This window comes from Macaca thibetana, chromosome 17 (genome assembly GCF_024542745.1).
Source record: "Macaca thibetana thibetana isolate TM-01 chromosome 17, ASM2454274v1, whole genome shotgun sequence".
Classification (NCBI taxonomy): domain Eukaryota; kingdom Metazoa; phylum Chordata; class Mammalia; order Primates; family Cercopithecidae; genus Macaca; species Macaca thibetana.
Genome location: NC_065594.1, coordinates 92,778,637 through 92,796,530, shown reverse-complemented (window position 1 = coordinate 92,796,530; position 17,894 = coordinate 92,778,637). Strand labels below are relative to the sequence as shown.

At 54.0% G+C, this 17,894-nt stretch overlaps 1 protein-coding gene across 1 annotated transcript in view; it reads left to right on the top strand.

Moving 5' to 3' along the window:
• ADPRHL1 (ADP-ribosylhydrolase like 1) overlaps window positions 1-17,894 on the top strand; it is a 46,867-nt gene that overhangs the window by 4,332 nt on the left and 24,641 nt on the right. Inside the window, 4 exon segments of the mRNA XM_050767058.1 lie at window positions 4,693-4,857; window positions 8,730-8,855; window positions 13,698-13,838; window positions 17,441-17,568. Coding sequence (XP_050623015.1) covers window positions 4,693-4,857; window positions 8,730-8,855; window positions 13,698-13,838; window positions 17,441-17,568 — 560 coding nt within the window.

Here is a 17,894-nt window from a genome sequence, read left to right as displayed (position 1 = left end):
GGGAGGTGTGCACAGAGAGCTCAGCCATCGCCCAGGTATGCAGCTGGCCATTCCCAGCTCCCCAGCCCCGCTCCCTGGGAAAACGGGGGAAGTGGCTTCCTGCCAGGGCCTTCCCGCCTCACAGTCACAGAGGATTAAATGGAGTGGCCAGCAAAGTGGGAGGAAGCACTTAGGCCAGTGTGGGAAGGTGGCCGAAGGCTCGTCTGACACGTCTCCGCCGTGAGGCTCACTGAGCCCCAACTTCAGGGCCCAGCAGGACGGCGGGAGGTGTCACTGGCCACGGTCTCCAGGGCACAGGGCCTTCTCAGCCTCTCCTGGGGCTGTAATAACTGAAAATACTTGGAAACACGACATTTTGCTACAAGTTCACTGAATGTTAGTATTTTGCCTTTTTTTTATTGAGATACTAGTTGGGAGACTCAGGCAGCTTTTTTTTTTTTTTCTTTTTTTAAGACAGAGTCTCATTCTTTTGCCCAGCTGGAGTACAATGGCACCACCTCGGCTCACTGCAACCTCCACCTCCCTAGTTCAAGGGATTCTCCTGCCTTAGCCTCCCGAGCAGCTCGGCTAACTTGTATTTTTAGTAGAGCCAGGCTGGTCTTGAACTCCTGACCTTATGATCTGCCCATCCCGGCCTCCCAAAGTGCTGGGATTATAGGTATAAGCCACCGCGCCCAGCCCCTCAGGCAGCTTTATGAACTGATTTGTCTTTCAGGAGACCAGACAGGGAAGACAGGAGACAGGAGTTGAGTGTCCCAAAGGAAAGAAACCTGGGGAGAAGCCCAAGGGTAGCAGCTTTGAAATCTGTTTCTAGCTTAAATTCTAACCTGAAAAGACAATGCTTTTTGTGCCATTTTGTTTTATGGACTTCTTTTTGCTTTGAAAAGGCTAAATTTCAGTTAAATACAGACATTTCGTACCTAATTCCAGAATAAAATGAATCCTTTTAGGGGACTCAGGAAGGGTTAGGCTTGTCAACCCAGGACTGAGTTGAGAAAGGCTGTTTGTGGAATGACTGTGCTGGTGCCTGTGAGTGGCACACGCTGGGTTTAGACACAGCCTGGACAAAACCACGCAGCTCTATGCCCACCCAGGGGCTTCGTGTGCAGGCAAAGGTGACCTTAATTCTGTAGGAATGCAGCCCTCACATCTCTCCCATAAGACTGCAGGACTCATGTCTCCCAAACCATGGTCTTGCCACATTCTCTGTCCTCCCTGACTCAGAACTGGGGTGATGAACATGGCATGATGTAAAACAATACTGTGCATGCACACAACACCATGTGTGCAGACAACATGCGTGTAGACACCATACACACACAACACCATGTGTACAGAAAACATGCACGTAGACACTACACACACAACATGGTGCATGTAGACAACATGATACATACAACATCGTGTGTAGGCAATGCCATGCACACACAACACTGCGTGTAGACAACACTGTGCATGTAAACACTCTGTGTTTATGCAGTGCAATGCTATGCATTTATGACAACATCATACATGCAGAACAGATAATACCATATGTGTAGACAACACCATGCACATACAACACTGTGCATGTAGACACCAGGCATGTAGGCAACACTGTGCATGTGGATAACACTGTGCACATAAGACAACAATGTGAGTGTAGACAACACCGTGAGTGTAAACACTCTGAGTGTAGTCAACACCGTGAGTGTAGACAATGCTGTGAATGTAGACAACACCGTGAGTGTAGACAATGCACGAGTGTAGACAGCGCTGTGAGTGTAGACAGCGCCGTGAGTATAGACAACACCATGAGTGTAGACAACGCGTGAGTGTAGACAGTGCCGTGAGTGTAGACAGCACTGTGAGTGTAGACAACGCCGTGAGTGTAGACAACACCGTGAGTGTAGATAACGCTGTGAGTGTAGACAGCGCTATGAGTGTAGACAATGCCGTGTAGACAACACCGTGAGTATAGACAATGCTATGAGTGTAGACAACACTGTGAGTGTAGACAACACCGTGAGTGTAGACAACACCATGAGTGTAGACAGTGCCCTGAGTGTAGACAATGCTGTGAGTGTAGACAACAATGTGAGTGTAGACAACACCATGAGTGTAGACAACGCCGTGAGTGTAGATAGCGCCATGATTGTAGACAGCGCTGTAAGTGTAGACAATGCCATGTAGACAACGCCATGAGTATAGACAACACTGTGAGTGTAGACAGCACCGTGAGTGTAGACAATGCCGTGAGTGTAGACAGCACTGTGAGTGTAGACAATGCTGTGTAGACAACACCGTGAGTATAGACAACGCTGTGAGTGTAGACAACGCTGTTAGTGTAGACAGCGCCGTGAGTGTAGACAACGCCATGAGTATAGACAACGCCGTGAGTGTAGACAATGCTGTAAGTGTAGACAATGCTGTGTAGACACCACCGTGAGTATAGACAACACTGTGAGTGTAGATAGCACCATGAGTGTAGACAACGCCATGAGTGTAGACAACGCCATGAGTGTAGACAGCGCTGTAAGTGTAGACAATGCCATGTAGACAACACCATGAGTGTAGACAGCGCTGTGAGTGTAGACAATGCTGTGAGTGTAGACAGCACTGTGAGTGTAGACAGCGCTGTGAGTGTGGACAGCGCTGTGAGTGTAGACAAGGCTGTGAGTGTAGACAGTGCTGTGCCCATATGACAACACTGTGCATGTGGACAACACCATGCACAACCCAGCCGGCCATGCCTCCCGGGACTGCCCCTCACTCTTCAGAGGCCTCTGCTGGGCTGGGTCAGGGAACTGGTGGTAGGAGGACACAACATGGAGTCCTTGTCCTGAGCACTTTTCTGGGAGTTTGCAGCCACGGAAGCCCTCTCTCTCTGGGGGGTTCACAGCCGTGGGGCCCTGCGTGCTCTCTCTGGGGGGTTCACAGCCACGGGGCCCTGTGTGCTCTCTCTGTGGTGAGAGGAGAGGAGGTTTGCAGCCGCGGGGTCCCGCATGCTCTCTGTAGGGTTTGCAGCCGCTGGGCCCCAAGTGCTCTCTCTGGGAGTTTGCAGCCTCAGGATCCTGTGCACTCTCTCCAAGGGTTTGCAGCCTGAAGATCCTGTGTGCTCTCTCCGGGGGTTTGCAGCCGCTGGGGGCCTTGCACGCTCTCTCCGGGGGTTTGCAGCGGTAGAGGTTTCGTGTCCTCGAGGAGGGAGTGACTTTGCCAAGTGCCCCTCCTAATCTCACCACCCATCCGTGCTGGGACATCTGGCTCTGATGTGGCTGAGGAAGGCCCCAGCCACCAGCGGGAAGGTCTTTTGCTTCCAAGTGCCATTTCTGCCCCATGGAGGGTGGGCCAAGCCTCCGTCTTTGCCTCCTTCTCCCCATTCATTCCCACCCCTTCCCTCCCCAAAGGTAGGGGATTCATCACCAAGGAAAAGGGAGCAGTGGCATCTCCCGGGGCCGACCCGCAAGCCCAGAGTGCAGTTTTAGTACAGAATGAAAACAAGCTGCTGGGTGTTAAAGTGGCTGTCGGGAGGGGCGCCCTCGCCGGTCCCACCTCAGTGGGCATCCGCCTGCCACAGCCTGTCCTGGCATGGCCGGGCGCCCGGGCTCTGGTTTCAGAGGCTATGTGGACTCCATCCACACACTGCAGGTTACTTAATCACAGAAGTGCTCTGGCTTTGCCGGCAAACACATTTGCCAGCTCTGGCCTTGGGCAAGACACATAGCCTCACCGAGCCTTATCAGGCAAACCGGCAAATAAGAACCAGCCCTTGCTGTGGGAGGATGTCTGGGCCTCCCGGGTGCTGGGCGTAGGGCAGGTGTCTGCTGTGTCCAGCTCCTTCGCCCTCGTGCCCCAGGGTCTTTCAGGGCCTCGAGCCCACCCTTGTTTCCAGAGCTTGTGGGGCTGGGGATGCTGCTTGGCGGCAGCTGTCCCTGTTGTACCCGGGTTTCCAGCAAGAGAAGACGGAGCCGGAGCTGGGCACATCGGCCTCCACCATCTGCGTCACAAGCCCATGGAATGGGCCGGTTTCAGTTCTGTTTGTGGCCACATAGATACAACCGCTAGAAAAGGAGCACGGTGGGGCTGGGCGCGGTGGCTCACACCTGTAATCCCAGCACTTTGGGAGGCCGAGGCGGGCGGATCATGAGGTCAGGAAATCGAGATCATCCTGGCCAACACGGTGAAACCCCGTCTCTACTAAAAATACAAAAAACTAGCTGAGCGCGGTGGCAGGCGCCTGTAGTCACAGCTACTCGGGAGGCTGAGGCAGGAGAATGGCGTAAACCCGGGAGGCGGAGCTTGCAGTGAGCCAAGATCGCACCACTGCACTCCAGCCTGGGAGACAGAGTGAGACTCCATCTCAAAAAAAAAAAAGAGAAAAGAAAAGAAAATGAGCATGGTGGGTCTTTTCTTGATTCCCACGTGTGACTAGAATAACAAGTGTAACAACAAACTAGAAGGCCTGAAATCAGAACGAAATCTCAGGTGAACTGTTTGTCTGCATGTTCAACGTCCCTCAGCAGCCAGGGCTGTGCAGGACGGATCCCCAAACCCTTCTCCGCCTCCCTGAAGACGCCTCTTCCCTGCCAGTGGCTCGCTGGAGCTGTGGCCGTGGATGTTGAGCCCGTGGGGAGCCTGCCCGAGCCTGCGGGAGGGAGGCCACAGCTCACACCACAGCTGGCTCTGATGTCTGCCCTCTCCTTTCTTCCCCAGACTACTGGTGCCTGGATGATCTGTACCGGGAGATGGTGAGGTGCTATGTGGAAATCGTCGAGAAGCTTCCAGAACGCCGGCCAGACCCAGCTACCATTGAAGGCTGCGCTCAGCTGAAGCCCAATAACTACCTCCTCGCCTGGCACACGCCGTTCAACGAAAAGGGTCAGAGAAATCCTCTCCTTGCCCCGTAAAGCCACCCGTCTGGGGACCCTGCGGTCCTAACCGTCTGTCCTCCACTAGCCCCCAGCATCTCCAGGTGGCTTCAGTGGGGCCAGATCAGCCAAGAGTCCCTTTGTCCCTTCAGAGGGGCGGGGGCACCTCCTGGTCAGCTCAGCCAGCGCTGGCATCTGTTTAAGGAACACAGGCAGTGGCCCCTCCCAGTCGGCCCGGCCAGCGCGGGTGTCTGTTTAAGAAGCACCCGTCACGTGGCACCAGGCTTCCCCATAGGGCTGTTGTCACCCACTGCCAGTTTCCTTTAAGAGATATTTCCCGGCCGGGCGCGGTGGCTCACGCCTGTAATCCCAGCACTTTGGGAGGCCAAGGCGGGCGGATCACAAGGTCAGGAGATCGAGACCACAGTGAAACCCCGTCTCTACTAAAAATACAAAAAATTAGCCGGGCGCGGTGGCGGGCGCCTGTAGTCCTAGCTACTCAGGAGGCTGAGGCAGGAGAATGGCGTGAACCCAGGAGGCGGAGCTTGCAGTGAGCTGAGATCGCGCCACTGCACTCCAGCCTGGGCAACAGCGTGAGACTCCGTCTCAAAAAAAAAAAAAAAAAAAAAAAAAAAAAAGAGTTATTTCCCACTGTTTTCCCTTTAAGTTGGTCTTTTCTGTTACCACATCAATGACGGCTTGTGCGGTCTGCATGAATGTCTCTAAAACACTTTGATGTGTTTCTGGTGAAGCTGTATTTGAGTGGCCCCAGTGTCTGCCTCCAAAGAGCCTCTGCTTCTCTAGTCCTGGCCCTGCATCCTCCATGCTTATCCTTGAAATGTGGGTGGTGGCTGACTTGCTGTGTCGTCAGTACGCAGTGATGAGCCCCACTTCTTGTATAATCCCTCCCCAGAAGGCTCTTTTTTTTTTTTTTTTTTTTTTGAGACGGAGTCTGGCTCTGTCGCCCGGGCTAGAGTGCAGTGGCCGGATCTCAGCTCACTGCAAGCTCCGCCCCCCGGGTTTACGCCATTCTCCTGCCTCAGCCTCCCGAGTAGCTGGGACTACAGGCGCCCGCCGCCTCGCCCGGCTAGTTTTTTGTATTTTTTAGTAGAGACGGGGTTTCACCGTGTTCGCCAGGATGGTCTCGATCTCCTGACCTCGTGATCCGCCCGTCTCGGCCTCCCAAAGTGCTGGGATTACAGGCTTGAGCCACCGCGCCCGGCCCCCAGAAGGCTCTTTCAAGCTGGAGAACTTGGACTCATTAGTAGACAGAAGAGGAAATGCCCACAGGCTAGAGGGGTTTCTGAGACAACCTGTGTTCCTGACAGAGTAGCAGAAACGCAGGTATCCCCAGAAAGCCACAGAGAGAGGGTAAGACCAGGTGAGCTGCTCTGGCAGCCCCATTCCCGAGAGGAACCTGCTCTGGGCACGTGGAAGGGGCAGTTTGAGCAGAAGTAGATCACCAGCCACAAAAGCCTTGGGGCCAGCTCTTCTGTGGTGCAGAAGGCACACAGCTTCCTGCTGGACAAGGGTAAGGATAGTATGACCTCTTGACAGGGAAATCTGTCATTACCTGTCAAAATGATTTAATGAACACGCTTTTTGATCTGGCGCTTCTACTCCCAGAAATTCTAAAAGCCCATGATGGTGATATACAAAAGCAAGGGAGCAAAGATACGTGGACAGAGATGCTCTCTGCCCCATCGTTTATATTAGCAAGACCTGGAACAGCCTAGTGTCCCTCGGTAGAAGAATGGTGAAACTGACTGTGGCACATCCATATAATGGAATACTATGCAGCCATTAAAAAGAGTGAAGTGGCCGGGCGCGGTGGCTCAAGCCTGTAATCCCAGCACTTTGGGAGGCCGAGATGGGTGGATCACAAGGTCAGGAGATCAAGACCATCCTGGCTAACACGGTGAAACCCCGTCTCTACTAAAAAATACAAAAAACTAGCCGGGCGAGGTGGCGGGCGCCTGTAGTCCCAGCTACTCGGGAGGCTGAGGCAGGAGAATGGCGTAAACCCGGGAGGCGGAGCTTGCAGTGAGCTGAGATCCGGCCACTGCACTCCAGCCTGGGTGACAGAGCGAGACTCTGTCTCAAAAAAAAAAAAAAAAAAAAAAATTAAATAAATAAATAAATAAAAAGAGTGAAGTGGGATCGATGTGTCCTGGGGCGTGGGACAACCTCTGTCATGGATGAGTGTAGAAAGCAAAATGCAGACCAGTGTGTCTGGCTCATCCCAGCTGTGTTTATTACTGAATGCCAAGTGTTCTTTATATATTTTGGATACAAATCCTTTGTCAGCTCTATATATTATAAATATTTTCTCCCCTTGGATGCCTTGCTTTTTTGTTTTCTTAATGGTACCTATTGAAAAGCATGCTTTAAATTTTTTTTTTTTTTTTTTTTTTTTTGAGATGGAGTCTTGCTCTGTCACCCAGGCTGGAGTGCAGTGGTGTGATCTTGGCTCACTGCAACCTCTGCCTCCTGGATTCAGCAAATTCTCCTGTCTCAGCCTCCTGAGTAGCTGGGATTACATACGCCCGCCACCATGCCCTGCTAATTTTGCATTTTAGTAAGGATGGAGTTTCACCATGTTGCTCAGGCTGATCTTGAACTCCTGACCTCAGGTGATCCACCTGCCTTGGCCTCCCAAAGTGGTGGGATTACAGGTGTGAGCCACCAGGCCCAGCCAAGCTTTAAATTAAAACAAACAAACAAACAAAAAAAAAAAAACAAAAATTTATTTTTATTTTTTTGTAGACAGGGTCTCACTCCATCACCCAGGCTGGAGTGCAGTGGTGCAGTTATGGCTCTCTACAGCCTTGACCTCCCAGACTCCAGCAATCCTCACACCTTAGCCTCCTGAGTGGCTGGGACCACAGGTGCATGCCACTATATCCAGTTAATATTTTGGTATTTTTTTTTGTAGAGAAGGGGTTTCACCATGTTGCCCAGGCTGGTCTTGAACTCCTGAGCTCAAGCGATCTGCCCACCTCAGTCTCCAAGTGCTGAGATTACAGGCAGGAGCCACCACACCCAGCCAAGACTTAAATCCTAAAAGCAGAACCCAGAAAGACCAAACTATTTTCAAGTAAATTAACTGTATCCCAAGACAAAGGTCAAGAATAGTTATAGGAATATAAAAATATCCAGGACTCCATAGCATATGAGGCATGCAAAGAACCAGAAGAATCCAGTTCCTGACAAAGAAAATCAATAAATCCAAACTCACAAGGCCCGACACAGGCGTCATAATTCTCAGGCACCTATGTTCACCCTGGGCCTGGGTGCTGGGTCCCGGGGGTGCACCTATGTTCACTCTGCCTGGGTGCTGGGTCCCGGGGGTGCACCTATGTAAAAATGTTAGGATCGTGCATGTTTCATTGTGCCTAGTTTGTTGTATGTAGTTATAACTCAATGAAGCTGTTTTTACAGGGAAAACATCTCGTTGAAAGCGTGCTGCATATCATGAGCATATCTCTGGGCCTTCAAACGTTCTGTTTTTAGTGACTAAGTAACACCCGATACCTGGATGCCACTGAATTCCCCCATCTCCTTTCTGCTGCAGTCACTTGAGTGGCCTGCCTATGGCTCACTCATTTAAACCACACTCTGATGAACGTGTTATTACGTCGTGGAGTGCAGTGGCCGGACGCAAATTCTCCTGCCTTTTACAGGCGCCAGCCACTAGTTTTTTGTAATTTTTTTTTTAGTAGAGACGGAAAATTATGGTCTCATGAAAGCTCCCAAGATTGGGATTACAGGCTTGAGCCACCGGCCAAATTTTTACACTTTTAAAATTATTCATGAAAGCTAGATTGTCGGGGTGGAATTATTGGAGCAGAATTGTAAACCAGCTCTTCCTTCTCCGCGCAGGCTCAGGGTTTGGAGCGGCCACCAAGGCCATGTGCATTGGCCTGCGGTACTGGAAGCCCGAGCGGCTGGAGACCCTCATCGAGGTCAGCGTGGAGTGCGGCCGGATGACCCACAACCATCCCACAGGTGAGCGAGGGGCGGGGCCGGGGGCGGGGCCGGGGCGGGGGCGGGGCCTGGAGCTACCGCCTTCTGCACGCTGCTTAAAGGAGACAGACGCCGGCCCTGCACCTGCCGGGTGCCTGCTGTGAGGGTGCCCTGCCCGGGACACTGGGCTGGAAATCTCGTGGGATCACATCGGGTTTTTGATTTGTTGAGGGAGTTGGCTTGTTTTTTAATCTGCTTTGCTTAAGGTCTGTTTTCAGCCCAAAAGCAGGATTAGCGGTAAGTGTGGTGATGTTGAAGAAACTGCTGGGGAAATTCTCAGTGGTTTTGGTATCATTTGTGTCAGAACAAAAGAAAAAGAAACGCACCAGTGCCTGGGTACAGGTGGGATCGGGGTGATGCTGGGAACCAGGGTTTGTACAGTATTTCCTGCATTTTCTTGCTGTGCCCTGGGTTGGCCCCACACCCGCCAGCCAAGGGAGCCAAGGGGACCACAGGAACCATGGGAACGGCTCCACCCGCCGGGCCTCAGGCTTCTCACCTGTAACGGGGTGACCGCCCTACGTGAATCACACCCGCAAATCGGGCTGTGTGAGGATGAAGCGGATTGGATCATGTCGCCGCCTTAACACGGCACTTCATTCCTTGTGGTCTGTGCCAGGTGGCCAGCTGCTTAGTGGGGTTTGTCCCCGTCCCCAGTCCATCCTGTGGAGGGCAGGCCTCTGAGAGGCCAGGCCGCGGTGGCTGCGGTAGCACCTGATGAGTGACTTTGAAAGGCAGTGAGGAGGCGGCTCGGTTGGCTTCCATTTAAAAAAAGCAAAAACAACTCAAAACTCCTGATCTGCAACTGGCCCTTAGTCTTGGCACCGCCCAATCCCACACGTCCAACAGCCATGCTGGCCTCGTTCAGGATTACCTTTTGGTATCTGCTGTGACCGGCCTCCCAGCGAGGAGGCAGAGCCGCCCACACCTCCACGAGAACAGCGATGAGCAACCCGCCTAGGATCAACACGCAGCTCTGCCGGCCTGGCCATCCCACCCCCACCGCGTCTGCAGCAAAGCAGGCGCGTGCCTTTACTACCCTGGGGACAGGCAGCCTAAGCGGCGGACGCACAGGCATGTGAACCAACTGGTGGGGCAGAGTCAGATGCCGAGAAGGGAGCACTGCTGGACTCCTGCTAGCTGAGTGGTGCAACCGGACGCAAATTAAAAAGTAAGGCCAGGCGCAGTGGCTCACGCCTGTAATCCCAGCACTTTGAGAGGCTGCGGAGGACAGATCACAAGGTCAGGAGATGAAGACCATCCTGGCTAACACGGTGAAACCCCGTCTCTACTAAAAATACAAAAAATTAGCCGGGCGTGGTGGCGGGTGCCTGTAGTCCCAGCTACTCGGGAGGCTGAGGCAGGAGAATGGTGTGAACCTGGGAGGCAGAGCTTGCAGTGAGCCGAGATCACGCCCCGCACTCCAGCCTGGGCGACAGAGCGAGACTCTGTCTCAAAAAAAAAAAAAAAAATTAAAACCTCAGACCCAAAAATGTTGGGCATTTGCCAGGTGCAATGACTCACACCTATAATCCAAGCACTTTGGGAGGCAGAGGCAGGAGGATCGCTTGAGGCCAAGAGTAGGATACCAGCCTGGGCAACACAGGGAGACTCCATCTCTACAAAAATATTAAAAATTAGCCAGGCGTGGTGGCTCCTGTGGTTCCAGCTACTGAGGTGGGAGGATCGCCTGAGCCCAGCACGTTAGGACTGCGGTGAGCTGTGTTTGCGCCATTGCACTCCAGCCTGGGCGATGGGGCGAGGCCCTATCTCAAAAACAAAAAAAAAAGTTGGACATTTGAAAACAATGTAATGAGCACAAGAATCTGTGTTAATAATTTAAATTTCTAAAACATTTGCTAATATATTTCCTACTCATATTTTAAAAATCATTTCACGGCCAGGTGTGGTGGCTCACGCCTGTAATCCCAGCACTTTGGGAGGCCAAGGCAGGCAGATCACCTGAGGTCAGGAGTTCAAGATCAGCCTGGCCAACATGGTGAAACCTCGTCTCCAGTGAAAAATGCAAAAATTAGCCAGGCGTGGTGGTGCATGCCTGTAATCCCAGCTACTCAGGAGACTGAGGCAGGAGAATCACTTGAACCTGGGAGGCGGAGGTTGCAGTGAGCCAAGATCATGCCATTGCACTCCAGCCTGGGTGACAGAATGAGACTCCGTCTCAAAAAAAAACAACAACAACAACAAAAAAAAAACTATTTCACATGTTTAATACATGAATGATTTCTATATTTCTATAATAATGACCAAAAATGTTTTAAGGGTTTGATTTTATGAAATTGACACTTCAAAGTGCTTTTTAACTCTACTCCCTTTTCCATTTTCAAACCACAGTTTGTGTTACAGCATGCGTTATGTGCTCCCATGAGCCCAGAGCTGCGGCGTCCCTGGGCAGAGGCAGAGCCGTAGGCAGGGACAGGACCGGCCCAGAGCCCTGGGCTTGAGAACGATTCGTAGACTCTTGCCGCTGCTGCAGCCCTCCCGCCGGGCCAAAGGAGGCCCTGATTAGTGCCTTCAAGAGTGGCCCGACAGCCGCTGGAAAGCGTCTCTACAGCCCGTCTCTACATGGCGTGTTGTGGGCGACTGTGCTCCACACAGCGGCCATGTTCAGTGGCCGTTCACCATGGCCCAGCCTGGGATTAGGGTCATCTTTTCCCCACGACAGCCCCGGTAGGGCGGGTGTCATCGCTCCGGTGTACAGACAAGCGGAACGTCAGAACACACACGGCACCCACCCTGGAGCCTGCCTCTGGCCAATGGCGCCGTGACAGTGGGCTCGCCCCTTTCCTGGGTGGGTGTGGGCCTCATACCCACAGGGTCTGCAGCAGAACCGACCCTTCTGAAGCTAACGTGGCTCCAAAACCGAGCAACACAACCTCTCAGCCCCCCATGCCTCGTCCACAAGAGGGTGATCGCCATGCCCTTCACAAGCTCTCGTGAGGACTGAGTGGCACGATGACACCCTGGGAGCAGTGCCCAGTGGGGTGAGGGCTGGGCACACAGGGGCCACTGCTCCCCTGCACAGCCACTCGCACTGAACTACTGCCACGGCCACGGCTGCTCCCATCAGCAGCACCGCACCATCCCTACTGCTGCTGTCACTAGCAACACTGCCACTGCCGCCACTAGTACCACTGCCACCGCCGCCACTGGTGCCACCGCCACCCCCGCCTTTTGTCACCACTCTGCTTTTATCACCCATACTGCCATCTCCACTGTGGCTGCTGCTACTGGTCCTGTCACTGCTGATACCACTGGTGCCTCCACATGATACCGTCACTAGTAAGGCAACCACTGCTGCAGTTGCTGGCCCCACGCTGTTCCCACTGTGACTGTCACGAGTACCACCATTGTTGCTGCTGCTACTGGTACTGTCACCACGGCGTCACTGGTCCTCCCACCCGACTGCATCTCTGAAACCACATCACGAGTACCATGGCCGTCCCTTCGCCTCCTGCCACTACTGACCCGCGGCGGCTGCGGTCCCCACAATGGCTGGCAGTGAGAGGAGAGAGCTCATGTCTTTGGAAAAGGCGGCCTCTCCAGGGCTGTCTCCACCCAGACAGTGACCACGGGATTTCCAGGACTGTCCTGCCAGCCCCAGGCATTGTTAGCCTCATCATGGCCAGGATCATTGTGAATAATTCAGATAATTAAGATCAGTCTCTTCCGAGCTCCCGTCTGATGGCTCCCACACTAGCGTCTAATGAGGCCAGTGCAGCGGATGGATGGGAGCCTGGCAGGGCCAGACGTGGCCCTGTTCCCTGAGAGCTGCGCACCCAGTGCCACCTGCTCCGTGAAGTGCAGGGCTGGCTGTGTGGACTGTGGGGTGAGCTCAGGACCCCAGAAGCCCCTGGCCCCATCTTTCCCCACAGCCCTGGAAGATGGACCAGGACAAGCCTCCCGGACTTAACTTCTTCCTTAACTGTGTTTTATTAAATATATATATGTTTTATACACACACACACACACACACACACACACTCACATGCGTTTCTTTTTCAGTAAACGGTTGTAAAATTTGACATACCAAAGAAAATAAGGGAGACAGAGCCTATAAGGTGGGCTCTGAGCTTGTCTGTGCTGATGAGCTTGCCGGCCGCTAATGCACACCCAGGAGTCAGACGAGAAAAGCCCCAAGCACCAGCAGGGCACAGGAGTCAGCCCTGCACAGGAAGCGCCTGAGTGTACACAACGGCCCCAGAGCTCTGCAGGGTCTCCCTCGAGTCAGGAGAGCCCCCACCTCCGCCTTCCTCCTGCACAGGCTCATTAACTGATAATCCCCGGCCACAGATGCTAATGGTCTACGTGACGCGGTGTTCCCAATAGCCAAAGGCAGAGGCAGCCCATGCAGCCACACACAGATGACGGGTTATCAAAATGTGTTCATCCACGCGCGGAATGCGATGCAGCCACGGAGAGGAAGGGAAGCCATGGCAAGCCACGTGGGTGAACCTGCGGATGCGTGCTGAGTGGAATACGCCCGCCACAGAGGGACAAATCGCGTGTGATTCCACAAGGAACAGGCACCCAGAGCGGTCACATCCAGAGACAGAAAAGTCGATGGGGGCGGCCAGGGCCTGGGGTGGGCAGTGGGGTGAGTGGAGCAGGGGCAGAGCTATGGTTTGGGAAGATGGGGAGTTCTAGAGAGGATGCAGGACATCCAGTGTAAACGTGGTTAGTGCCGCCGAACGGTGCACCTGAGCATGGGAAAGATGGAACACGAGCAAACCCTCCCTCGGGGGTCCCACACAACGTGGCAGGTCGCCCAAGTGACGGTGCCCTCTCTCTTCCCCGCCCCTCCAGGCTTCCTGGGCTCCCTGTGCACGGCCCTGTTTGTGTCGTTCGCCGCACAAGGAAAGCCACTGGTGCAGTGGGGGAGAGACATGCTCCGGGCAGTACCCCTGGCAGAAGAGTACTGCAGGAAGACCATCCGGCACACGGCAGGTGAGCCCTCCCCCGGCCCCAGTCCACACTCGGAGCATCTGGGCAGATTCAGCCCCTCCGTCGGCCCCCAAATACTTCAAGGCACTTTCACTCTTAGACGGAACTGGGAGGGCCCCGTCCGGGCCATGTGAGCAGAGCTGGCCTCACAAGGCAGGCCCCATGCTGCTCCCGACCAGTCTGCCTCTGCCCTGACCTGGGAGGGCTTTGCCTCCCCACCCGGAGCTTCAGAGAGACCTGTGCCCGCCAGGGACATTTGCCTCCAGGGGATCCACCCGTCCCCGACCACCCCGGTCCGAGGCGCCGAGTGACTGGCAGCCTTTGGGATGTGACTGGGACCCGCGGTGCGCCCTGGGAAAGCTCTGCTTCTGCCGGTCTGGGCGAGGTCAGGGCTGGGCCCTTCCCTCAGGAGCCCCATGAGGCCGGCCAGAGGCAGGGACAGCAGGTGTGGGGCTAGGACATCCATGACCGTTCCGGAAGGTTCTACCCCACGGGAGGTGCCGTCTAAGGGGGGAAGGGGCGGCACGGGGGACACAGGCAGCCTCACACAGCCTTTGGCGTCTTCGCATTGTTGGGGAAATTGGAAATAAGGTATCCAGTGTGTCCTGGAGAAGGAGAGGGAAGATTTGAATGTAGGATCAGGTTTGCTTAGTTTTCAAAACAGCCTCAGGCTGAAGTCTTCTCGATTTTTTTTTTGTTTTTGTTTTTGTTTTTTTGAGATGGAATCTGGCTCTGTCGCCCAGGCTGGAGTGCAATGATGCAATCTCAGCTCACTACAACCTCCGCCTCCCAGGTTCAAGCGATTCTCCGGCCTCAGTCTCCCGAGTAGCTAGGATTACAGGCGCCTGCCACCTTGCCTGGCTATTGTTTTTATTTTTAGTAGAGACAGGGTTTCCCCATGTCGCCCAGTCTGGTGTCAAACTTCTGACTTCAAGTAATCCTCCCGCCTCGGCCTCTCAAAGTGCTGGGATTATAGGCGTGAGCCACCTCGCCTGGTCTGAAGTCTTCCAGAAACAGAAAAACCAGTGAATCCCTTTATTTCCCCTGCAAGGCGCAGGGGCATGTTCTGAAATGCCTCGTGGGGGCTGGTGCACAGCTTTCCACGGGGGTGCAGCCATGGATACCTGCCTGGACGTGGCTCAGGGGCCGCTCAGCCACCAGGCCTGTGCTGATGGGGGAGCAAGGTCAGCGTCCACACACAGTCACCACCTCCTTGAGTCGCTGCTCTGTGTTCCCCACGGCCTGTCCTCAGAAAGCGTGACTGCTGAGCACGCCTGGCAGGCCACGGCACACACTTTATCTCTGGTGATTTCATCTCTGTTACCGCTTGGTGTGGGAGCAGTGGGAGATGGCCAAGCCTGTGGCCCCAGGTTCTTTCCAGCCGAGGTGGCTGTCTGGAGCCAGGGGCTAAGTCATCTCCCTAACTCCAGGAGCGTCGCCCTGACCCACCTTAGAAACAGGTGAGCAGTGAGGCATGGGGCCACGCCATGACTGAATTCACACAGTATTAACGAATGTTCTCCCAGAACTCTGGTATTCAAAACAGTCTTCCTCAAAGCATTTTCTGAAGAACGGTCGGAATTATCTGACCAGCAAAACCTCCTCCCCTTTGTGTTCATGGAATGTTTCTGACTGTTCTTCAGAAAGCTTTATTCTTTCTCTTAGGGATTTGAAATGCACAGACACCAGTTTAAAGCTCTGAGAAACAGTCCTCCAAATAAATCTATTTAATTTCAAATTTGTTTAACCCAGAGTTTTATGAATTTCCTTGACACAGAAACCTTTTTAACAGAACGTCTAAAATCATCCACCGGACTTAACATTCAGAAGCCCAGAAACGCTGCTCTGGGCTTCTGGCCGGCCCACCTGACATGACCCCTCCGCAGTGAGGACAGTTCACAAATTAGCTCCCTCCTTTTGTGTCTGGACATCTGTTTCCGAATTGGCCAACCCCGCTGACTCGGGTGAGAGGCAGTGCTTTGAGTTTGCGCCCAGGTCCATGTTGCGCTCCACCCGGAGTTTCAGGCCCTGTGCCGGGTTCATGGGATACGCCTGTGGCCGCTGCCCTCTTACTTTTGCGTCTTTCACTTCCAATTTCATGTCGCTGAACAAGATCCGAAGGGGGCTGAACTTTTACTTGTGTGAAACCAAGTTGGCCCAGAGTTTCGGAGGACCTGTGAGCCTCGTCCAGGGCCTGGTCCAGGGCCTGGTCCAGGGCCCTCCTGGCCTCCCTGTGGCCTGGAGCTCTGTGGCAGGAGCGTGGTCTCCCCACTGCAGCCCTTCAGCTCTGCTCTCCAGCGCCCTGTGCCCTCCAACCACAGCCAGGCAGACAGGATCTGTGCTCTGTCACCGCATGTGATCAGCACACGTGTCCCTTGGGCCTGACAGCCACCAGCAGCATGCACAGCTCCCGCCCTCTGTGGCTCCCGTGGTGCCAGGGAGCAGGAGGTGGCATGTGGTGGGCAGGGGTGCTCACCGTAAGGCAGGCAGGAGGGCAGCGGGCCTGGGTCTGGGCAGGCTGCACGCCTCCTGGCTCCACGGCGGGGAAGGGATTTCCTGTGGTCTGTAGGGTGTGTGGCTGCAGGTTCGGACTCCCTTCTGAGTCCATGTCCTCTTCGCCAGATGACCTCCAAGAAGTCCCTAGAGCATTCAGGGGCTTGGATTTCAATTAGGAGTAATGAAACATCCCGCTCTGCTCTGCAGGCACAGGACTAATGCAACAGTGTAATGAAAATGCTTTTGCCCCATCTCCATCTTGCTTGCTGTCCTTTCAAAGCAGCTACAGGCTGGGCACGGTGGCTCACGCCTGTAATCCCAGCACTTTGGGAGGCTGAGGCAGGCAGATCACCTGAGGTCAAGAATTCCAGACCAGCCTGGCCAATATGGTGAAACCCCATCTCTACTAAAAATACAAAAATTAGCCGGGCGTGGTGGCGGGGCGCCTGTAGTCCCAGCTACTAAGGACGCTGAGGCAGGAGAATGGCTTGAACCTGGGAAGTGGAGGTTTCAGTGAGCCAAGATGGTGCCAGTGCACTCCAGCCTGGGCAACAGGGCAAGACTCTGTCTCAAAAAAAAGAAAAGAAAAAAAGAGGCCGGGCGCGGTGGCTCACGCCTGTAATCCCAGCACTTTGGGAGGCCGAGATGGGCGGATCACCTGAGGTCAGGAGTTCGAGATCAGCCTGGCCAACATGGCGAAACCCCATCTCTACTAAAAATTCAAAAATTAGCCGGGTGTGGTGGCGGGCACCTGTAATCCCAGCTACTTGGGAGGCTGAGGCAGGAGAATCGCTTGAACCCGGGAGGCAGAGGTTGCAGTGAGCTGAGATTGCACCACTGCACTCCAGCTTGGGGGACAAGAGCGAGACTTCATCTCAAAAAAAAAAGAAAGAAAGAAAGAAAGAAAGCAGCTACAAACGTCAGCATGTTCATAATTCTGGACAGTCGCTCAGTGGTTTACTCTAGGACGGGCGCTCCGCTTCTCCACATGCCTGCAGCTGGGTGGAGGGGCATCGACACGTCCCCTCCCTCCCTGCACCCGCCCCAGGGCCCTCCGCCCCACTCCATGGATGCCATTGTGTTCAGCTCACCCTGTTCTTTATGTTTAGAATACCAGGAGCACTGGTTTTACTTTGAAGCTAAATGGCAGTTTTATTTGGAGGAGAGGAAAATCAGTAAAGACTCAGAAAATAAAGCCATCTTCCCCGACAATTATGACGCAGAAGAGAGGGAAAAGGTGAGCCTTGTCCTGGCACTGAGGCAATGTCTGGCACACCAGTGGTGCTCAATAAGTGCATAGCAAGTGGGTAGATGGGTGGGTAGGTGGATGGATGGATGGATGGATGGATGGATGGATGGATGGATAGATGGGTGGGTGGATAGAAGCGTGGGTGGGTGGAAGGGTGGGTGAATGGATGAATGGATGGGTGGATGGATGGGTGGACAGGGGAATGGATGGGTGCATGGGTGGGTAGGTGGGTGGGTGGGTATATGGATGGGTGGTTGATTAGGTGGATGGAAGGGCACGTAGGTAGAAGGTGGGTGAATGGATGGGTACGTAAA